This window comes from Epinephelus lanceolatus, chromosome 11, assembly GCF_041903045.1.
Source record: "Epinephelus lanceolatus isolate andai-2023 chromosome 11, ASM4190304v1, whole genome shotgun sequence".
Taxonomy (NCBI): Eukaryota; Metazoa; Chordata; class Actinopteri; order Perciformes; family Serranidae; genus Epinephelus; species Epinephelus lanceolatus.
Window position 1 is genome coordinate 34,405,993 of NC_135744.1, and position 24,127 is coordinate 34,430,119.

Here is a 24,127-nt window from a genome sequence, read left to right on the forward strand (position 1 = left end):
GTTTTCCATTGTTGGGAGTAACGCCAGCAGGTTTGCTGTTGAGTGAGAAGATGTAACTGTTCACCAGGCTCAAACTCTCGCTGTGATGCTCTCTGAAGTATAATTATTTGCCTTTTTTCAAAGGACGATGTTCATTGACGTGTTCTATCTAACCACAATCATCACTGACATTCTTCTCTTTGTCACAACGGCCATGACAGCCTTCAAAGTGAAAGCAGAGAACCTCCAGACCAAGTTAAGTAGGATAATGTGATGATACAGAAAGGGGCCTTTTGTAAAACCACTGATGCATTGGGGTATTTCTGGGGCTTCTCCTAAGTATGCAGCCTGGATTCCTACGTGTGGAGGTACTCCATACACGTCTAACTGATAAGAGACCCTGGGCCAGACCCAGAACATGCCAGAGGGATTTTAGCTTTCCATCTGACCTGGGATTGCCTTGGAATAGTAACTAGTAAGCAGGGCATCCAGGCTACTTTGCTGTTGGCCAGAGTATGCTTAAAAATCAACAAATTCTGACCACGTCTACGGCAAATATACTTATACATGTTCCAAATGTCCATGCTTAAAGGTGGAGTGAAAGCCTGTCGTCATAGAGAAGAGACGACGAATCACAGAAATGGGGATAACAATTGTCAATTGTCGGTTGCACAGACAAAAAGTGACACAAATAGTGTGAAGAACGGAAAAAAATCTTGCATACTTTCTCATTTATTGCATGAAGTTGGCTGCTTGGCAACCTTATTTCAGAAAGTTGCAAAAATTGTGACTGCAGCCACATCGAAAAGGTTTAAGGGGAATGAGGTTTCAGACCTGGTTCGGATGGATGGATGTGGATGGATGGAAAACAAGAACAAATATCTGGATAACAAAGCATTAAAAAAAAGAAATCTCTTCATCCGTCTCGTCACTTGTTAAACAAGGCGACTGACTGGTTTTGAGACCTGATACCGTTTTTTTTTTTTCCAAAAGAACCTGTGTCAGCGTGGCTGCTTGAAAAGAGGGATAGGATATTTCAAAGCCTGTGAAATATGGACCATGCAGACTCCCAATGTCAAACTGTACATTAGCTTTAAAGGGACATTGTGTAACATTTTCAGTTGTTTATTGGCAAAAATTGATTTCTGCATTCATAAATATGTCATCACTGGTGTACTATTACCTTCACCAATAATCTGACTTATTCTTGTAAAAGGAGAATTTCGGATTTGTTTGTACATTGTGCGGGTAAGTCGTCTGTGGGGTTCCATTACGTTTCGCCATCTTGAGAATACACCCGCCAGCAAGGGACATACAGCACCGCCTTTGGCGTTTTCGTTGAGAGCCAGGCCAGCACTGCGTGACTGAGGAGCCGAAGGAGAGGAGCAAGAGGCGCTTCGCTACTACCCTGGCAAATTTGAAACAAAGTCCCACTCTTTGAGCATAATGCAGGATCATGCATATGCAGCATCATGGGAGACGGAATCCTTGTCGCCAAGAAAGCGCAAAAGGGAATAGAAAAGGCAGCGTGACCGGCGAATTAAAAAAACGAAGGCCCACATCGGGGTAGCCTTTCCCAGGTAGAGAGAGCTGCTGAGGGAGAATGGTAATGCAATCACAGGCCAGCGCCGCTGTTAGTGGCCAGTCGCTAACAGCCTCATCCCTCTCCTCGCATCACTGCGCCGCTGTTAGCTGTTAGCCGCTGTTAGCCGCTGTTAGCCGCTGTTAGCCGCTGTTAGCCGCTGTTAGCGCTGGCCTGTGATTGTATTACCTTTCTCCTTCAGCAGCTCTCTCCACCTGGGAAAGGCAACCCCAATGCTGACCCTTGTTTTTTTAAGTCACGCTGCCTTTTTGATTCCCTTTTGCACTTTCTTGGTGACGAGGATTCCGTCTCCCGTGATGCTGCATAATACATGATCCTGCATTATGCTCAAAGAGTGGGACTTTGTTATGCGGCAGTAGTGCCGCTGGCCACTAACAGCTGTTAGCGGCGCAGTAATGCGAGGAGAGGGATGAGGTGTGTGAGGTTGAGCCACTTGTCAGTTGTCAAAGGACAAGACGTGATTGGTTTGTTTCAATTTACATCCGCCCCAACAGTCCTACGTTGTAAACACAGCCAGCATGGTGAGGAGGGGGTTTGTCAACTCGCGTCGCGTGTGTCTGTGTAGGAGCCTGAATGAATACTCCATGTGGTATTGGATGACATGGTTTCATCAGTGTTATCATAGCTTTTTGGTACACAGCGTCTACAGTTGTTGCAATACGTGTTTGAAACAGTGAGGCGCTAGAGTGCGCCATCTGTTTGAATACAATATATGATTTCAACGTTAGATGGGAGAAATTCCTACACACTGTGGCTTTAAATTCAACTCAGGGTCATCATCCATCACCGCTGTATCATCTCTCATCGTTTCACCTCTTTCTTTTATGTACTAGGTTATAAAGTAAAAAATTGGAATGATGGTAAAAGTGAATAATGTTTGGTCCAGCTTTGTAGTACCATTATTAAAATCCTTCACTTTGCAGCACTGAAAAATGAAGCCCAATGAAAAGTGAGCGGGATATTTCACACAAGTGAAGATGGAATAAGAAAACAGAGAGTAAAGGTGAAATATGAGGAGAAAACCCATGAATTAATGAGAAAGAGATACTGCGAGCAAAACCCAATGACCAGAGACAGAATAATTACTGTATGTGTGTTTTCTTGCTGGGCTGGCACTTGCCTGAGGCAGGTATCTGAAATCCAGGTGGCAGGCTGCCCTCCCTACTCCTCATCTTTCTCTTAAAGTCTCTATTTCATGGTCTAAATCAGTTAGTGCTCTCAAAACTTTATTGTGTAGCCTAGGAGCCACATGAGAAGAATCTAATACACTAAATGATTGCAATGACTGTTGGAGAGTTGAGGCAATTTATCTTCCAGACAGCTGAGTGTTTTTTTGAAAACAAAATTATTCATCCTGACTCAATACACCCCACCCATCAGGTGCTGGTTAAAAACAAAAAAATAAGGAAAATTTTGCAGCTGTCATTTGACCCAACAAACCTAAAAACATTAAGCTTTCCATTCAGACCAGATATTTAAAACCAGATTAGCACAGGATGGGAGAGTAAGCCGAGACGAAACTAAAGGAGTTGTAGGAGGAACACAAGGTTTGTGAGCAGGGTTGTGGGAGGAGCTGGAGAGGACACGTGAAAAACAGGAGGAAAAAAAGGGAAGGACCAAAAGACGAAGTTCAACTGAGGACGCTGTCCTCAAATCACCTCGCTGCTTTTGCAAAATTCTGCCTTGGAAAAAACTCAAAAGCATACTCACACAAGCAGAGACGCATTCTGCACAACTGCATTCACACACAAATTCATGACTTGCAAATGCGGACACCCACATGAATAGAAACGGATGAATTGCAGAGGGGGAAAAAAATAGAGAAGTTTAACAGAAGAAAGGAACTGGGGCGAAAGGGGAGATATAAATCTGTAAACTTATATAAATAGTTGGCAAGCATGCGTTATATTTTACGGTTATCACAAATCCATGAATGCATGCGTTATAGCAGTTGCTATTATACCCGCGACCTTGGCATTCTTAACTGCCACGTTCTACTGCTTTTTCCTCAGACACACTTTACTTTTTTTCTCTCCAGTTGGCCTCACTGTGGAACCATTTCCTGATTGCGTTGCCAGAGACACACGGTCATTTCCTGCAGTTCCTTCCCCTGTCAGTTTGGCTTTCTAGAGGCTTAGCTACCGACAAACAGAGAAAACAGGTCACTGACGCATCCTGTATAAAAGCAGACTGGATTGGACTAGATTTAACTGCACCTGGGCTCGCTAAAAAGACCGACTGTAAAAAGCAGATGCAGCAACAACATGGAAATGAACCAGACCATACGAAGCCAGGCTAAACTAAACTAAACTAGACCAAACGAGGCCAGTAAAATCTTCAAAGTACGAGCTATTATTCTGCTGTGAAGAGATTTTATGGTCTGAATCAATTAGTGCTTGTAAATGTTTATTGTGTAGCCTAGGAGCCACATGAGAAGAATCGAATACACTGAAATGATTGCAGTGACTGCTGGAGAGTTTAGGCAATTTGTCTTCGAGACAGCCGAGTGTTTTTTTGAAAATGATATTATATAACCAGGCTCAATACACTGCACCCATCAGGTGCTGGTGAATTAAAAAAATTGGAAGATTTTGCAGCTGCTGTTTAACCCAGCAAACCTCGAAATACTCAGCTTTCACTTCACTTTCAGATCAGCTCACCAGGCCTTTCCTCTTCACGAGGAATTAGAATCTCATATAAATATTGTGTAAAAACACTTGACACAGCAGGTCGGCGGCACGCTGTGTGCCACACACACAACATGAAGCAGCAGTCGGGGGAGCCTCAGCTACCAGAGCAAACGGACGGATAGAAGCGACCTGGGCACAGTGGGCGCCCTGTTATCTCAGTAGGTGAAACATCTATTTGTAATTGGTTTAATAGAAAGTCGTGATCTCATTCACATATGACTATTGTCACACATGTATACTGCCAGATATTAATACATACTTTCAACATATTGTACCACAGTAGCCAGAACTATAACTATAATATTATTACTTTCAATAATGTTGTTGTAAGCTACTGTTATTACCTGCATCTCTCTCTCTGTCTCTCTCTCTGTCTCTCTCTCTCTCTGTCTCATTGTGTCATGCGGATTACTGTTAATTTATTATGCTGATCTGTTCTGTACGACATCTATTGCACGTCTGTCCGTCCTGGAAGAGGGATCCCTCCTCAGTTGCTCTTCCTGAGGTTTCTACCGTTTTTTTTCCCCGTTAAAGGGGTTTTTTTGGGGAGTTTTTCCTTATCCGCTGTGAGGGTCATAAGGACAGAGGGATGTCGTATGCTGTAAAGCCCTGTGAGGCAAATTGTGATTTGTGATATTGGGCTTTATAAATAAAATTGATTGATTGATTGATAATTCATGTGATATGTTCTTCAAATTAAACTGAGGAGGATGCTTAAGAAATTGCTTCAAACAGGCACTCGTTCGCAGAAAGAGGACAAAGAATCCCTGTCTCGACAAAAATGAAAAAAACATCTGATCCATCTTTAATCCATTCATAAACTGTACATACTGCATGAAAATGACATGACTTAAGGGGATTTCATCTTAATTCAATAACAAACCAAAGGCTACTTAAGGATTCTCATACTTAGCCAAGGGCATGGGTTTCATTTCGACACTGAGGGGGACACACGTGATGCGGGGGGTTTGGGGGTCCGCCAGTAGAAATCTTTAAGCAGTTAATGCTTTATTTCCTGCCTGCTTGTGAATGTTTATGCACCAATTTGTGCATTTTCTGCATCAATTTATGGTGTAAATGCCTTTAATGTTGCCCTCTGCTACTTTTATTGGGGCGGGGGTCAAAACTACATGTTCTAAATATTGAAATCGATGCCTATGTGCTTAGCAGTTTAGTCGTAACCTCTCCATGTAAACCGTACAGATTTATTTATTTCTTTATCCAAAGTGGTCTTACAATAGCTGTTGGTAGTGTTTTTATATGGTTGACCGTAGTAGGAATCCAACAACCTCAAACTGCAGGAGAGTGTTTTATCTTCCGTCGACAAAGCCACATTTGAGAGGCAAATAAAATAAAATGAAAACACTCACTGGCAGCTTTGATGAAGCTCCTCTGGTACTGATACGTCATGAGAGGAGCGGGCAGCACTCTGGAGAGAAAGGAGACGGAGATGTCAGGTGTAGAATATCAGCTTGGAAAACAGAGCTCTGGGAAAATCAATAAATCTTGACAGTTTTGGAAGAGCACTCATCTAACTATGTTCTGCTTCTTGTCTTTTATCTCCACCTTGCCTGCTTGCACAGCTGGACATCAGTTTATCACCGCTGCCTGAGGAGTGTAATGACTCCTGCTGCTTCTCAATGAGGCCTGATGGTCCTAATGCCGTTAATGTGTATAGTGTGGCGTGTGTGTGTGTGTGTGTGTGTGTGTGTGTGCAGGTAGTCCGTCTTTCTGTGAAGCTGTCCATGTATGGCCACTGAAATGCATGTGTGCGTATGAATGTGTATGAATGTGAATCTTTATCTGTGTGTATGTGTTGTGTGCAGTGTACATTAATTAGGGCAGAGTAGATTGAGCACAGCTTGAACACCACTACTCTCTGTCCTTTCATGCATTGCTCCTTCTGCTATAGCCTATTCCTGTCCTCCATCAATCCTGATCTTCCCTCACTTCCCTTATCTCAGATGTTAAGAGGAAAGGCAGTCATTTATAGGAATACTCCCCCCCCCCCCAAATGGTCATTTGTATATCAATTATTCACCCTGTGTTACATTGAATTTGAGATGTTTTCCTCACATTCCTCTGGCGAACGAAGAATCCAAAAACAGAAAATTCTTGATAATTGGACTCACAGGCAGCAGTGTTTAACAACAGCAAAACTACATCAAAACATCCATTTATATACTCTCACACAGCTCTTACAGTATAATCCAAGTCTCATTTATCCAGTTACATGCTTTGTAGTTTTATTTTACCATAGAGGGGTTGTTCATAACACGAATGATCTTGTCTTCCACAGTTCAACCCTAGTCTTCCCTGCTGGTCATCATAAAGCAGTTGATTGTTAAATGGATACTTCAACCCCAAAAGAACCATTTGTGTATTAATTATTAACTAAAATCATTCATGACATTGAATTCATGATGAAATCTGTTTCTGGCATGCCTCCAGTGAACGACGAATCCAAAAACAGAGAAAATTCTTGATAGGCAGCTGCGTTTAACAACAGTAAAACTAGCCTATATCAAAAATCCATTTACAAACTAACACAATTTGTGCAGTGTAATCCAAGTCTAATTTATGCAGTCGTATGCTCAGTACTTCTCAAACAGACAGCCCTTTCCGACGGGGAACTGAACTGAAAGTTATCTATGCTGGGGCATCGGTGGCTTAGTGGTAGAGCACGCGCCCCATGTACAAGGCTGTTGCCGCAGCGGCCCGGGTTCAACTCCAGCCTGTGGCCCTTTGCTGCATGTCACTCCCTCGCTATCCCCCCTTCACGCTCATCTGTCCTATCGATTAAAGGCTTAAAAATGCCTGAAAAAAACATCTTAAAAAAAAAAAGAAAGTTATCTATGCTCTCTTTAAAGCCAGACTCCACTGACAAAAACAGTAGTTTTACCTCACTAAAAACCTAAGTCATACAATAACACAAACAAACTAACTGATTGAGGCAGCAGTAGATAAGCAGCTCCTGTGTTTGATGAGGTAAAATTCCAGTTTTTAATCTGTCCTGCCTCTGCTTGTGAAGCACTGATCATACAACTGGATAAATGAGACTTGGAGTTGTGTGAAAGTTTGTAAACAGATGTTTTGATATAGTTTTGCTGCTGTAAACGCAGTCACCTGTGGCTTAGATTTATCAAGAACTTGCTCTGTTATTGGATTCTCCGTTCATTGGAGGCATGCGAGAAACAGTTCACTTCACAAATTCAATGTAACATGAATAATTGATATAAAAATGGTCATTTGTATTGCCTTACAGTGACCTGCATGTACGACTGGGGTTAACACAATTGTGTTCAAATGTGAATACAAAGTGGAAGAAAAGATCATTTGTGTGATGAACCATCCCTCTATGGTGAAATAAAAGTAAGTGAATACAGCAAATACTGTGTGGGAAAAATTGTGAATTTATTATTTACCAGGCCAGAAATCTGCTACATACAAGGGGCAGAGGCTGGAAGCAGCAATATGCACTTATTCAAGTACTAAGTGAAAAAAAATGCTGCAATTTCTGAACAAGAAGAAATAATTCAGAGTTATGAAAAGAGCAATCAATCCATTTAGCGAGGGTCTTTGAGTTGGAAACACACTCTTAATCTCGGAATACTGAAACACAACAGTAGGGAACTTTTTGATAATAACTACAGAACATTTTACAGCTGTTTCAGAGCACTTGCAATTTTTATTACGTCTTGTCTCAGTGCTTTCACACAAACCTGAGATAATGTTTGATAGCACTCGTGATCGTCTTGATCTCCCACTCTGGGTTTTCTAGCTCCACGTCAGCGCACGTTTTGGGATCTGACGGACGTAAAGAAAAAATGATTATATTACAGAGGGGAAAATATATCACTGTTTCAATTTTAATATTATACATGTGTCTGTGTTTACCCATAGCAAGGCTCAGTAGTTTTTGTACTCTGGAGTTGACGCCAACGAGTCTGTACAGGCCCTGATCATCGATACCTGGAGAGGAGAGGAGAGGAATTTTTTAACCAACCAAAACACTGAATTTATCTGAGCTTCCTCATGTGAGTACAGTACACCAGCCTCATTTGACATTTCTTAGATAAAAGGTAACATACATCAGCAACGTTAATACCTCCACTTACAAACAATTCTAAAGTACTTGGTGTGGGGGAAAAAGAACAAGCTGGTTTAACATCGGGAACCATCTGAAGAAGGCGTAAATGGTTACAGGCTTCATACCGACATTACAAAATTTTAATTCTTTTTAAGAACTTTGTTTTTCAAGGTATTTCAGTACTTGATTTTTTCTCCTCAAAATCCAAGCACTTCAAGCACTTGGGCCCTGTGATAATAAGATGCCACATCTCCATGCTTATGCAGGTTTATTTTAAACCTGGCCCCACTCACACTGCAATTCAATTAATCTGTCACAGGAAATCAAATTGCTGAGTCTAAAAAGGGGTATGACGGATTTTATTCAGCATAGTATATTTAGATTCAATATTAATTTATTTCTTTTTTGTCTAATTTGTAAATTCATCATATTTTTTATCGTACTTCTGAGCTGCTGTAGAGTGTGCAGTTCCCCAGTGTGCAATTAATTAAGTCTTTTCTTATACACTTCATGAGGACCAAGAGCAGGGCAGCAAGCAAAGGTTACCGTAGTGACAAATTATTTCAGTATACTTCAAGTGATTTCAGCATCCAAGAACATATACATTTGCCTTGACATTTGATTTAACATCATACTCTTTTTTTTTTTTTCCCCACTTTTATTTTCACACATGCCCCTGCTATAAAGCATAATCCTGGCAGCTCGGAGACACAAGGGCCATCATTATATACCATCTAAATGTAAATGCATCTGCTGAACGATGAGATGCTAAATAGTGTCCCAGAAGATGCTCTTAGAGCAGCTGATGAAAGGAAGAGGTGCAGATATTGCACATGTGGAACCTTTACTGTGACATTTCAGAAGAAAGTCTGTAAAGAGGGACCTCCAGGTGCATCAGAAGACAATCCATTCAGAGAGTGGAGGGTTTAAATCCTGCAGATGATCCTTGAAACCAGTTATTTCAAAACCCCCTCTTCCAACAGCTTCTGTGCTACAAAATCAATACTAAGGTTCGAGCATATAATTTCATTTCTACCATGCACACACCTTACCAGAGAGTCTCTTAAAATAGGAGTTGATCTTTTAACTGGCAGGAAATCCACAGAACAAAAGGAATAAAATATGAATCAGAGTTAACACTATACCTCGAGTCTCCACTGCGTAAATGAATTTTTTCATCACGTTGAACCCGATCACATCCAGCTGGGCCACTGATGGGAAGGGAGACAAACAGAATTATTACAGAGTCAGGAAATTTTTACTTATGCATTGATTTCTAACATAAAACAGGAAGTTGAAATCCTTAGATCTTAGTAACAGTGAATGGAAAAGTTCAGATTTCTGGGAGACTGGAGTATTTGAAAATACTCTGCATGTTCTGCGCCCTTGAATAAACACAATTCCAATTAAAGCTACTTACTGCCTTCAGCCTGGTTGTCTTTGTTCAGATTGTATACCTGCAAATAAATAGAAAAAAAACACCAACTCCTTCAGAAGGAAAATGATTCACAACTTAGCCTAATGAGAGCAGGATGTATTTGTACATCACAACATCCGTTGCCAACAATTTAAACACACAAAGCAGAAAAACACACCTGTTGTATTCTGTTGTTTATCTATGTCTCCCTGTTGGGCTTTGAATGCTTGTTAGCAAATGCTGCTTAGTTTAAATCTGAGAAAATCTGAGTGCATAATCTGCAATACATGAGGATATTGAGAAACGTATAAAAATGTCACAGCTATTCTTGGCTTTTCTGCAATCTGTATAAATTCAGTTTCCATGGTAATGATGACGATTTTAAGTTTAGGTTTTGGGCTCTGTGTTTATGCCCACTTTTATTGTAAAAAATAACTCACAAATGTCCTTAAAGAATATCCATACATGGTCACATTTAGAAACAATTAACAATTAACCAACTATCATATAGGAAATACAGAAAATACAAACTACCCCCACCCCTCCATTGTCTGAGCTTGTACAGGATGCACTGAACTTCTTGTGGTTGCACTGTGCAGTTGTGGTCAGTGGTGAGTTTGCACCAAGTATCAGTGTGAATGTACAGACAAAGAGTAGCAGACAGCAACAAAGACAGAATAAGCATAAGTGAAACATGAACACCAACATCTCTGTTTTATTACAGATCGCCTGAGCTCAGCGACTACTTGTCGGAGCTTGCAGTGGCTTTATTGACAGTGATTACCTTTGCACGTTTGAATGTTGACATGAGGATGAGGGAGGTGTTGGGGCATGAACACGACTAAATCAGAGTGTGGAAATAAGCGCTAACACATGCTTGAAAGCCTTAGGGTTGGAAAAAGCTGAAAATTAAGAAGGCATAAACAAATAGTTGGAGAAACTGGGTGTCAGTCAACTTTCCTATTAGGAGCATAAACACCAAAATCATCTGCGGGATAATGGCGTCTTGACAGTGGTTCCACAACTTCTTTGTTTTTAGTTATGACCCTTCAAATGAAGCCCTCATCACAGGTCGCGGACTATTTGTCAAGACTTGTGAGCAGCTTCGCCAAAGACCGATTTTCCCTTCTAACCTTCTCAGATTGTTTCTTTGTTTGGCCTAAAGTAGCTGAATCGATTAGTATTTCAAAAGGAAAAAATTTAGAAAAAGTGTTGAGTTTCTTCCCTTTTACAATCTCATTACTCATCTTTTGACAACAGATTTATTTTGGGAGTCCTCAAGGCCCAGACACGCCAAACTAACATCGAGTACTAGTGGTGACAGAGGCCGACTGCTGCACATCGCCTGTATCTCTGCTAAAAAGCTGCACATGAACACATCGCAGTCAACAGCCAACCAAAACTAACACCCTGCACCTTTGTGAGAGGAGGTAACTCTCCATACCAGCAGGTGGCGGTAGTCTGTATTCATCATTCGGATTCAGCACCTTAACAAAATCCCCTGATGTTGAAAGAACGAAGGATATCTATGGTGTGCTCGCAAATAATAACATAAACAATTATAAATCATGTCTGCTAAAGAGCTAAATGGCTAAAAACATAATCTCACCTAATATAATAAGTTAGTTTTAATATCATGGCCTCTTGACTGTAGTGGTTTGTTTGCTTTCCTCACTTCCGTTTCTCTTCTGGTGCACTGGCTTAACTGCCAACCAAAGTGATTTCATTTACTGACAGGCACCACCATATCAAGTGCCAATTCAAGGGCCAACAATGGCTGCCAAGTGCCAAGGACACACAGCAAAAACTAGGGCAACAGATGCTTACCGACAGCCCAATACTGACCGTTTACTGTATATAAAGATGGACGACGCGTCTCCACTCACCCCCACTGTACAAAAACAAAGCTAAAATATTCTGAACACAGCAGATGCCATCAGCTTAGTGTGTCAGGGCCCTCAGAGGTGTCTTGAAAATCAGTACTTTATGTTAGCAGCTAACATAATGCTATGTATGTCCTGACAGCGTGCACAGAGGGAGGGCTGCACGAGTCAAACCAGTGCTACAAAAATGATTTTAAATGTTGAGGCATGTTGTTTTTTCTGTCTGTCTGTCTGTCTGTCGGTCCCTCTGTCTCTGTCTCTGTCTCTCTCTCTCACGTCACGTAAGAACAAACTGGTAACCTTGGTAACCTACCGGTTCTCTCCCATCCATGGCCTCCATCCACAACCTGCGGTCTTCTTCTGACAGAGCCTGCATGGTGATTACGCCCGACCTTCACACACACAAAAGGTACATTATTAGATATGATGATTTGAATGGGAAAGACTGTTTGTTAAAAGCGTCACCGAGCCTTGCAAGTAGTGACTCAACGCACACAGGGATAAAAATGCATCATTATAACAACCATAACATCACACAGGAGATCTTTTAGATTTTTTTAACTAACTAATGTAACAAATAAAAATATACCTGATGCCATGATTGAAAATAATTCATTTAAAGTGTTTTTTGTAGTTGTGCAGAAGGATCTCAGCAGTAAATCTCACATACTCATTAGTGGGTACCAGAGGTATGGCTACTGTATCACCTTCCAGCAAAAACAGATGATCAACAGCTTCTTCACCATAAAAGGATTCAAAAAGGACAAAGAATTTAGCTTGAAAATTCATTCCACTAAGCAACTAAGATATATCACCCTGATACAGGCAACCTTCAGAGTGCAAACACACACAGACACACACTCCCACGGCCTCATTGGTCATGTCCCTCCCAGTCTTCTAAGGTTTCTAATCAGTCCTATACAGTCTGTCACCCTGTCACTGGCAGCAGTCTCAACTTCAGCTGTCACCACTGCAGCACCCCCTCCACACACACCAATCTATACACTGTCCTTCAATCATGACACACCACCCGGAGTACAGTCACACTCAGGTGACTGCGCACAGCCACGTTCTGCACGCGGGTGCAGATGAGTACATGCTAAGCGAAACAAATGTTTACAAAACTCACATAATCAAATGTTTTTATGCCAGCCTGCAACACACAAATGACATGTAAACACACCATTTGAGGAAATACCACTCACATGTTAGCACGCACACAACGGTAATACAAATAAAGGCACGATGGGGAAACAAGTGGAGAAGATGATGACAAGGTGAGTTGATTTAATGGAGGAAGGTTGAACATGAGGAGGAGTAGGCAGGAAGGAGGGGAGGGAGAAAGAGGAGGGGAGGAGGAGTGTAGGAAGCGAGGCACTGCAAGAGGCCGAGCCTGAGAGGACGGAGAGCTTCAATGTTTCTTCTTCAGCTCCAAATCGACTGAGCACCCCCCTGTGTCTGTTAGCTGTAATTACACCATCAGAGCAACATGGCTGTAATGTGCTACATGACTGCATTCACTGGCATCAAAATCCATGACGCTTCCATTACTTTCTATAACAAAGTCAGAAGCCTTCAATATCTTACTCTTTCCTGACATGCCTGTATTTCAGATAGGTTTTTTTTTTCATTACAATCACTGGGCTACCGGGACAAATTCCCCTGAGAACCATTTTCTAATTTACTCTGTGCGAGAAACAAGTTGTGAAATAGAATCTGGTGTATTTGTGCCGCAGTATTCCCCAAAGGATTCATCAAACTCCTCCTGCAGAACTTCACAATATTCCGGAGATGGAGAAGCTGTAAAGCCGAGACAAAGTCAAAGCACACACACACTGACCTGTCCACAGCCTCCACATCAAAGCAGAACCTTTTTTCTATGGAGTCCGTCTTCCTCCTGGTGCATGACTTGAGGATGAAGCTCTCCTCTTCGCCCTGACAAAGAGAGAGTGAAGGAGAAAAAAGCATCATAGTATATTAGCATTATTTTGATAATAGCATGTAGGCCACCCATTTCAGTGCTCTCTATACGACGAGAGGAGAAAACAACCACATCTTGGGTGTTATTGAGATAATGACGGATATTTTCTTGTACAAGACTAAGAACTCTGACATGTTTAGCAAAACACTAGGTCAGCTTTTAGAGCTAAGATAAGTGCATATCATGATAATGACTCACTCTCTTTCTTCTCGTGTTGGAGAACAACTGCTAAACTTGCAATTGGAAGCACATTCAGATAATTTTGGACAAACATTTGCAGTGTGAGATGGGCAGCGACACAAATCTCTGCAGGAACTGGCTCACGAGGAATGAGTTTGAAACTGAAAAACATGTATAAATAGGGACTAAAAACTTCAGTGTTACTGTATCATCTTAAAGTTTTGAAAGCAGTTGAAACTATTTGAGCATTGTCTTCTCACAGACTGTAGCCCAACACACTCGTCATGAGAAACTCTTTAGCTTCAGGTACAGTACACCAGCAACGCCATCTGCTTAGTTATATCTTTATGGATTGCAACATTTACATAGAATATGATTTGCTGTGCCAAATTAAAAGTACATATTTTTCCACACACTTCCAGTGCTAGTTAATCCTCCTTAATGGTGACGAATCACAAAGCTAAGGAGCAAGTTAATTTAGGTCAATTTCAGTGGTAGGCTTACAGTAAGTTTGCAAGACTCATGGTCTCACTATCACATGTTTTTGGGCTTTTCATAGTATTAGTATCTTATAGTTTGGTGAACTCATTATGGGGTTATGTGCAATATTTCGCCTAATTTTTGTTCCATGTCATGTGATATCATGTTGTTCGTTGTACATGGTTTGTCCTGTGGTAACGTACTGTCAGGTTCTGAAAGTCATGCAGCTGTGTCCAGCACTTTTTTTTGGCCCAAGACAAATTTCTTTGGGGGCAGTAAAGTTTGTCTTTTTTCTCGTCTCGTCTCGTCTCGTCTATCAATGGAACACACTGCCACAATCGATCAGAGAATCTCCATCATATCACTCATTCCAAGCAAACGTTAAGAACTGGCTTGTAGACACCTAAAGATGTGAGCACTGATGTTGATATTGTTGTCCGATGTGAATTGTTGTCCAAATGTGTATTATTAACGTGGACACACATCACCTTGTTGTAGTCCAAATGTGTATTTATTATGTATGTATTTACGGACAGTAGTATGTGTTTGTGTCTACCCTATGTGGTACAATATTTTATCCCATTGTTGTTCTTTTTAAAGGTTGCCTTGTACAAATTGGCAAAGGGACAATCGATGAAAACTAGCTTTTTAAGCTAATTCGAGTGCATTTACATGTGTGTTTTTTGTATACAATGTTTATTAATGTGCATTGTCCCTTTCAAATAAACTAGAAAGAAAGAAAGTAATCAGTCTAGATTATTTTGGTATGAGCTGCGGAGTGTTGGGGATATCAGCCTTAGAGATGTCTGCCTTCTCTCCAATATAATGGAAGTAGATGACACTGGGCTTGTGGTGCTCAAAGCGCAAAAAAGCAGTTTCATGTAGGAACTATTTTCTTTCTTCCGAACAACACCAGCGCAGAAGGAAGTGTGCATCTACTCACGGATGAGAGGTTCGTGTTCCTGACAGTACAAGATGTAAAAATGAATAGCGTCCTCCACAGCTGAGGTGTAAACGTAGCTAGCTTAGTGGTGCTAGGTGATCTAGCAGTAGATGCACTCTTCCTTCTGCATGGTGATAGGGTTGGCAGGTTGAGTTTAGTAACCAGGTCACGATTTCTGGAGACTTTGCTGTCGAGTTTTCAAATATATTTTTTGGCACTTTATGCACCACAAGCCGAGTGCCATCTAGTTCCATTATATTTGAGCAAAGGCAGACATCTCTATGGCTCCAACACTCTGCAACTCACACCAAAACAATCTAAACTGATAAATAGCCCTACAGGTAAGAAGAAAAATATGGGATTTTGATTTTTAACGGTCCCTTTTGGTTTACATCCTCATAGAAAATTTGGGTAGTGCAACATGTTGTAAGTCACAAAAACATATATTAAAACTGGTTCAAATGCATCTTAAGGCAGTTGTCTCACATGTCTGGCCCTAAATACTTAACTAAGGAGGAATACATGAACAAAATTCCAAGAAAGACAAAAAGAAAATGTCTCCATACTTGGACTAATGTTGAGTGATATAAATCATGTTACAGCCTCAGAAGCAGCAACTGAACTTACCTCCACGCTGTATTTTCATCAATCAAGTCGATCTCTAAAAATGCTCGGTCTCACTTCCTCTCATAAAATGGAGGTTTCTTTAATCGTGTGTTTTTATTCCTTTCATTTAATCTATGTTTGTAATTTCTAATAAAGCACCACTTTCATATATACACAGCACACATGCAAAGCATTTCCGGTTTAAACTCTTATAGGCCCAGGTGTGATGTTATCAGCTTGGCTCTGTGATCCCCTGTATATATTCTGGCTGTCTTCCTGTGTGGGAGCTGAAAGGCTTTCTGTGACGTTCAGTGTTTTTTTACTTCTCCTTCAGTTAAACACTCAAAATGCTCCGTGAGAACCTTCAGAAAGCAGGCCTGAACTTGCAGCAGCTTTGGGTTATTTAGTGTGTAGGTGGAGAGAGTGATAACAGATAGCACTTTGAGAAAATAGTTGGAGTCACGCTGCCTACTCAAAACATCTTAGGCGACGCTGCGCTCTCGTCTGTTGAAGCTGTTGCTGTGGGAGAAATTGTTAAAAGTGATATTTCCCGAGATGACTGTATGCCGGTGTAAAGTGGCACCAGGCATCAGGAACGCTTCTCGTCTTGGAGCTGAAGGACTGACGCAAAGCTTGACATTTACACTGTTTATGATTTAAAATAGTTGAACAGCTTCCTGCTTGCAAAACTCTTTTGTAGCTTCCCTGAAAATACCCTGTGACATCATGTGTTTGGGAATAATAAAAATACACCCAATCACAGTGAGAGTTTGTGGTGTTGGAGAGCAGCCCAGTGGGATGAACTGGGTGAAACCCAACTGCAAATCAGGAAAAACGACAGGCCAATGTGACACTCTTGCATCTGTATATGAGAGTGGCTGAGCATGTGAAAGATTTATGTGCATATTGATACAGACAGAGAGCTAGACAGATAGATTGAAACCTTATCTGTTTATTTAAATGGCCAAGCTACTCACCGTTTTCCCTCCTGATTTAGGGTCAAACAGGACCATGGTGACCCTTTTGGGCTCACGATGATACGTGCAGTAGTACTTCACCCAGGTAGATACAAAGGAGCCTGAGTCAGAGAGAGGCAGGAATGGAGACAGGTGAAGAGACAGAAGGTTAAAAACAAAACCACAGGAGAAAAGCAGAATAAAGAGAAAACAGTGATGTCAAACAATCAGGAAAAAGAAGAGACAGAGGCAGGAGGGGGGTGACAGTCTTAGTCATGCCTGCGTTAGTGCTAGATGGGTTACCATGGTAACTGCACGCGGTCAGAGCTACAGTCACGTCTCCAACAGATCAGACTTGACTTCGTCAGCCACAGGTTCATTATGGTTTGTTTGTCCCGCTGCTCTGACAGTGTTTGTGTGTATGTTTGAGCCAAACAACATGTCCTTAAAATGCACACACTGTGCCTACATACACACACACATGCTCAATCATGTCTCCATGGTACTGCTACACTTTAAATTATTGCTGAATTGTGTCCTCATTGTAAGATGTGACATGAACACACACACACACACACACACACACACACACACACAGAAATGGGCTGATACATACGCTTCTCCTGCACAAACAGATATCCCTCCATGGTGTGCTGGCTGACACTCTTGTGTTCATGTGGATTCTCCTTCATCTTCCTCATCAGGCTTTCCACCTCCGACCGTGTGCTCTCAAAGCGGTTCCTCGTCTGTCAACACAAGTACAGCGGAGCTCACACTGTGGGCCTTTCACTGAATGCTCCATTTTTTGAAGAGAGGTTCCTGGATGTTCTTTTTTATAACCCATAACTATAAAGTTAAAGCCATAATTGTGGCTGCTTTTCATTAGGCTAACATATGCTTCCTCATGTCCTCTCTCCTCCCATGACCCTGCGTTTCCCCACCGCCTTCATGGAGAATCTTACAATGCCTAAATGCACCTCGAGCAGACAAGGAGCAAGGAGAGAGGAGACTTCTGGAGAAAGTTAGAGTGAGGAAACACAGGTGTACCCTACACAGAGTTTTTCATCAGATGGCATGATGTATTAACGCAACACCTCCACATGTGGCACAGCATGTTAGGAGTAACCGATGTCACTGAGGGGCTCATCTGTGCTCAGCGTTAAATACATACAGATGAGCTATCTGTCTGTTCTCTGCATTCGTTTTGTGTGTACTTGTACATGTTTTGTGAAAGGAGCAGGACCGACTGAGATAACAGAGGCAGTGTAGCGTAGTTCACGTGAGATACAAATGCAGAAGATGACAAAGACATTTAAAAAATAGCGTAATGCAAGAAATTGGTGATATAGTGAAAAGAATTCTCCGTCCATATGTCACAGTGTATTGAATGACCTCACATACCGCCACTGTCTACAACACTACCTCTGTTAAAAGGTGCATTATTATGACCCCATCCGCTGTTGTTGTGTGAAACCTTTGACTCTCCCTCTAGTGCCCTCTAGTGGTTGTATCTACGTTATTATAATGGACGCATGGAAGTATGAGGGCAGTGATATTTGCAAGTCTGACATGGACATGTATTTTTGTACATAAAGAGAGTATAAATGAGCCGTTAGACTGACGCTATGGCACCAATGATTTATTTAATTAGCAGCTTTGGCTCCTCTGTCCTCATGTCTCCTTCCTGCATCTATCCCTCACACCCACCTTGGGAGGAGCAAAGACACCAGGTAGTGTCAGGAAGTGAGAAGGCATGTTAGCATATTGAAAAGCTCCCTTTGAATAACTCACTGACTTTTAAATTCCTCCCAGCCTGCAGCCTTTTCATATTTGGAGGATCATTTTCTCTTAGACATCTCCTACCCTCCAAGATCACATTTATCCTGTTTTAGCTTCTCTGCACTGGCTCCCTGTAAAATCCAGAATTGAATTTAAAATCCTACTGTTAACTTATAAAGCTCTAAATGGTCAAGCTCCATCATATCTTAGAGAGCTCATAGTGCCATATTATCCCACCAGAACACTGCGCTCTGAGAACGCAGGGTTACTCGTGGTCCCTAAAGTCTCCAAAAGTAGATCAGGAGCCAGAGCCTTCAGCTATCAGGCTCCTCTCCTGTGGAATCATCTTCTTGTTGCAGTCCAGGAGGCAGACACCGTCTCCACATTTAAGACTAGACTTTCCTCTTTGATAAAGCTTATAGTTAGGGCTGGCTCAGGCTTGCCCTGTACCAGCCCCTAGTTAGGCTGACTTAGGCCTAGTCTGCCGGGGGACCCCCTATAATACACCGGGCACCTTCTCTCCTTCTCTCTCTCTCTCTCTCTCTCTCTCTCTCTCTCTCTCATGTTCTGTTACTGCATCTCACTAACTCTGCCGTACTGCATGTCAGTAACTCGGCTTCTTCTCCGGAGCCTTTGTGCTCCACTGTCTCTCAGATTAACTCATATCACAGCGGTGCCTGGATAGTGTGACATGTGTGGTTGTGCTGCTGCCGTGGTCCTGCCAGATGCCTCCTGCTGCTGCTGTTATCATTAGTCATTAGTCATACTTCTACTGTTATTATACACATATGATTATTGTCACATATGTATACTGCCAGATATTAATATATATACTTTCAACATATTGTATCACAGTAGCCAGAACTATAACTATAATATTATTTCTTTCATTAATGTTGTTGTAAGCTACTGTCATTACCATCTGTCCTGCATCTCTCTCTCTCTGTCTCTCTCTCTTCTGTCTCATTGTGTCATACAGATTACTGTTAATTTATTATGTTGATCTGTTCTGTACAACATCTATTGCACGTCTGTCCGTCCTGGAAGAGGGATCCCTCCTCAGTTGCTCTTCCTGAGGTTTCTACCATTTTTCCCTGTTAAAGGGGTTTTTTTTGGGGGAGTTTTTCCTTATCCGCTGTGAGGGTCCTAAGGACAGAGGGATGTCGTATGCTGTAAAGCCCTGTGAGGCAAATTGTGATTTGTGATATTGGGCTTTATAAATAAAATTGATTGAAAACTGAAAATGTTTCCTCTGTGTTAATGAAACTAATCTAAAGGACTGAATGAATTTAGATGGCCTTTGAACTTTCAGCGTGAGTGCTTTAATGTAACATTTTGTGTGAAGCAGCCTTTTCAGTTGAAGATAAAGTGATGCCCTTTCAAATGTTTCTGTCAATAAAAAACCAAAGCAAATCTGAACGAGGCAGATGTATCATTACCACCTTAACCAAAAAACCAAATTAAACACCAGCACTGATGGACCTTACATTCTGTATGCTGATGGTGAGATCAGTCTTGAAGTGGTTGAAGTCCTTTGCCAGCTCATAGCCGTGGTGATAGTAGGTGAACAGGCCTTGGAGGAACGCCAACAGCTGAGGGGAACAATGACAGCAAGATAATTTAGTAGATGAAGGAAGACAAGGACGAGATAAAGATGGAGAAGGTGAAAAAGAGTAAAGACGGACAAGGCAGATGAGGAAGATAGCGAAGTAATGCAGATGCGATGGGAGAAGCCAAAAAGGAAGAGAAGAATGTGGACAAGGAGGAAATTTTGGGTTAGTGAAGAGGGGGAAGATGAAGTGGAGGAGTTGGAAGAGGAGGATGCAAAGAAAGGAAGAGGATAAAGAGTGAACAGATATATTTTATCGTTACAAGACTTTGGAAGTATGTCTGTACCACAAAACAATGACCAATTATAAAATACAATCTCTTATTCGAAAGACAGAACTCATAATAGATTGTACCTAGTTTATAAAAGGTTAAAAGTGAGGTTTTTGTGGTGCGTGTGCAACAACTTGTCTTTATTTCCGCAGAGACTAGCACTGAGGTGCCCTCAAGCAAGGCACGAAAACCTCCACACCGCTGTTCGTTACCATCAGAGATCTGTGTGTGTAATGAGCAGCTGCTGGGTGTGGATATGTCAAAGTGAGTAAATGTATGACAGCCCACAACCGAAAAAGAACATGTGTGCACAACAACTTTGGGGAAAATCAAGAGTTTAAAAACAGACACATTGCATAAACGAGAGAAAAACAAAAACAAGCGTCGTCTTACAGGCTCCACAAAGTCAAACATCTTCCTCTCTTGGACCTCCTGCACCTTGAAGACGTACTCCAGGGAGACCTCGTAGAAATGCTGCCGTACGTTATCCACCTGGTTGTCCGCCTGGAATGGAGAGGGACATTAGGAAACGCAATGGTGAGAAAAATTAGAGAAGGTGGGAGACAAAATAGTGAAATGAAATCGGATCTTACCTCATGTAGATGTGCCTCTTTCTTCCTTGCTGAGAGGCTAAGGTGCTTCTCCAGCACTGCACAATACTTCTCTGTCTCCTTGTCATATTTTTTCTTGGCTTCCTGTAACAGATAAAACAATTCTTATTTGAGTGACTGACAGAAAGATCAAGCTTCACCTCAGCTACCTCAGTAGACCAAACATCTGTCCTAATTCTCATCATACATTGACAGTCGCCATCTGCGACCCATCGTATCCCTTGCAGGTTGAGCTGCAGGTTTTGAGACCAGAGAGGAACTCAAACTTTAACTTTCATACAACATTTTTCATTTTTCAGAGACTCTCCAGTATGAAATTGTTCCTCCGGGGAGCACAGCTGCTTATTTAACAACACACTGTTTCATCAGCGCTGACATCACTGACAGAAGAGATGGACAGTTAGACGGATGATAAACCAGGGACAGCCACAGCAGGGTGTGTATTTCCTAAGATCACTGGACTGAAAAATACAGAGATAAACTGAGACGTGTCCAAGAAGACTTAGAGGCAGAAAAAGGAAAAAACACACACCGATTGTTTCTTTCCTGAGGATGTTCTGATGGTCTCATTAGGATCATTAAACTTTAATCTAATTTAGGCCAGTTGAAGGGGGAGATAGAGATATGAGTGAGGAGAGACAGAGAGGGAAACGAGGAGAGAAGTGGACACATAAACAGAGGAGGGGCAGATCAGGGCGGGTCTCTCTTTGTCAGAGAGGCCCTGCGGTATTATTACTGTACATCTATCCCAGCCAGTTAACAGTGCTGTGTGTCTTTATCCAAAACAAATAAAGTGACGAGGCTGGAGTTTCAGAATGATACTAATAAACACTGGGCATAGCAACCGGCTCAGTGCTTCTATCATTTGAGCGTTTCACCATTAAAAAACACACACAATCAACTTCAATAATTGGACGATAGAAAATTAACTTATCGCTTTAAAGAAATAAACATTTAAACATTCTCTGGTTCCAGCTTTTTCAATGTGAGGCCTTGCTGCAGAGAAGAAGATGGAAAATTGAGTGGGACGTTTTTCACTTTTCTCTGCTCCTACACTATATTCAGTTAATCAGTTAATGGACAAAAAACAATAAAGAAAGTAATAGTTTTCAATGCCAGTTTATGTGTCCACATTGCTATAAACAAGTTGTTCAAATTTAAATTCACAGAAGAGTTGCCAAATGTATCGCCAAATTGATCCACTGAGAACTAGCGAGCCAAACGTCTGTTCACCAATTAGGTTTTATTTTCAGCTTAAACTTACTGATGCCAGAAAAGTGTGACAATTTATGTAATGATTCTGAACCTTTTTCCTTAAGAGACCTCATTTCTCTCATGCAGAAAATTGACAACCCCTCACTAAGTGATATATTCTATAGAAATTTCACATTATATTTAATGCATAACAATAACAGTACGGAACAACCGGTAAATTGTACAATTAGTGAAGGAAGTAACCACAGAAACTTTGTGTAAAACGAGTGATTTGGATGAATTTTGAGCAGATATAATGCATCAAAGATAAGTTTTTCTGATATTTTTGAAAGGTTTTCTTTACAGTGATCTGTCTGTATTATTCATTCATTCATCTTCTAACCGCTTCATCCTCTTGAGGGTCGCGGGGGGGCTGGAGCCTATCCCAGCTGACACTGGGCCAGAGGCAGGGTACACCCTGGACATGTCGCCAGACTATCGCAGCGCTGACACATAGAGACAGACAACCATTTATTAATCATAATACAGATCTGTCTGTATTATGATTTTTTTTTTAATTTTTAACAATACAAAACATACGATACCATACCATCTAAACTGTAGTTTAGTTTCCTTAGTTTCCTTCACAGAAACGAATGAAATGCTGAGGCCCACTGTAGTTGTTTTTGTTTGTTTCTTACATCACTTAAAATCATGATGGCCTCACAACCCCCACGATGCTTTGGCTTCTCCTTATGAGGGTTGGGACCCCTTGGTTGGAAACCAGTGATATATAGGGGCGGGAATCACCAGAGACTCCATGATACGATATCATCACAATACTTGGGTCACCATACCATATTACTGCCACACACTGAGTATTGTAATACAATATATTGTATCACTTCAGCCATTTTATCTGCAGCAAAACGTATCTAGTGGACTATTCTACCTGAAGTTTAATTTGTATTTGTAACATTAATAATTTATGTAATAAAAAATCAATACCTGGCACTGTGTGACGACACGATATTGCCACACAAAAATATTGCGATACTTTACTTATCGATTTTCTCCCCACCCCTGATAATGCAGTCCATACTAAGTCAAAATGTCTGCTGTAAAAAGGGCCTGTTGGGAGGTAACGTTGTGAATCACTGAACAACACTGTTTTATGGTATTTTGCGGTTTACAGGACTTTATGCATTAATGTGATGAACTGTCTTCATCCGTCATGTACGTAATTTGCTGGACTCTCCAGTCTTCCTGTCTGGTTATTTGTTTTTGCGTGAATTAGTTTTCCCAACACCCCTCGGAAAGACATTTGCCAAGAAAATAAAACTCCCAGATCAGTGAAAGCAGCGGAATAATGTCACAATCAATCACATAAAAATCGCCGTGATGTCAGCCCCTGCTGCAGTCACATGACACAGGTGCTCCACTGCCAAGCCAGTTTCAACAACAAGCAGAGTCGTCAGGGCCAGAGGAGGAACAGACAGCAGCTGCAGAACGCATCAGAGAAGATGAACATTCCTCTAAACAACAAGGCCTCTGTTTAAAGTCGGCCGCTTTGACTTTTCCATATTCACTGCGGAACCGTGTCTGAAATGACTGCAGCTGCTGCCTTCGCCTGTGTGTTTCTGATTATGAGTTTCATGACATAATTCTTACTAAAAATACATTTTAAAAACAAATTAAGGAAGCTTGATTGAAAGTAATGTGGCAATGAAAACCTCAAATTATGCAGCCAGTATAAATGTCATGTTTCTATTAGTCACCTTTTCCCCCTTTACTAAGTTGTTGGTAAAAAAGTTAGAGGCATTTAAAGCTGGTTGACTTTAAGCCACTTCCATT

At 41.4% G+C, this 24,127-nt stretch overlaps 1 protein-coding gene across 1 annotated transcript in view; it reads right to left on the reverse strand.

Annotated features, from left to right (window-relative positions):
- The window catches only part of LOC117267754 (rho GTPase-activating protein 26-like), a 133,105-nt gene that overhangs the window by 42,142 nt on the left and 66,836 nt on the right, over window positions 1-24,127 (reverse strand). Inside the window, exons 5-16 of the mRNA XM_033643757.2 lie at window positions 21,062-21,163; window positions 20,862-20,972; window positions 20,075-20,179; window positions 17,425-17,554; window positions 16,830-16,930; window positions 13,503-13,597; window positions 11,976-12,054; window positions 9,783-9,819; window positions 9,508-9,573; window positions 8,170-8,244; window positions 7,995-8,079; window positions 5,643-5,701 (exon numbers count right to left, since the gene is read on the reverse strand). Coding sequence (XP_033499648.1) covers window positions 5,643-5,701; window positions 7,995-8,079; window positions 8,170-8,244; window positions 9,508-9,573; window positions 9,783-9,819; window positions 11,976-12,054; window positions 13,503-13,597; window positions 16,830-16,930; window positions 17,425-17,554; window positions 20,075-20,179; window positions 20,862-20,972; window positions 21,062-21,163 — 1,045 coding nt within the window. The remainder of the gene's footprint in view (window positions 1-5,642; window positions 5,702-7,994; window positions 8,080-8,169; window positions 8,245-9,507; window positions 9,574-9,782; window positions 9,820-11,975; window positions 12,055-13,502; window positions 13,598-16,829; window positions 16,931-17,424; window positions 17,555-20,074; window positions 20,180-20,861; window positions 20,973-21,061; window positions 21,164-24,127) is intronic.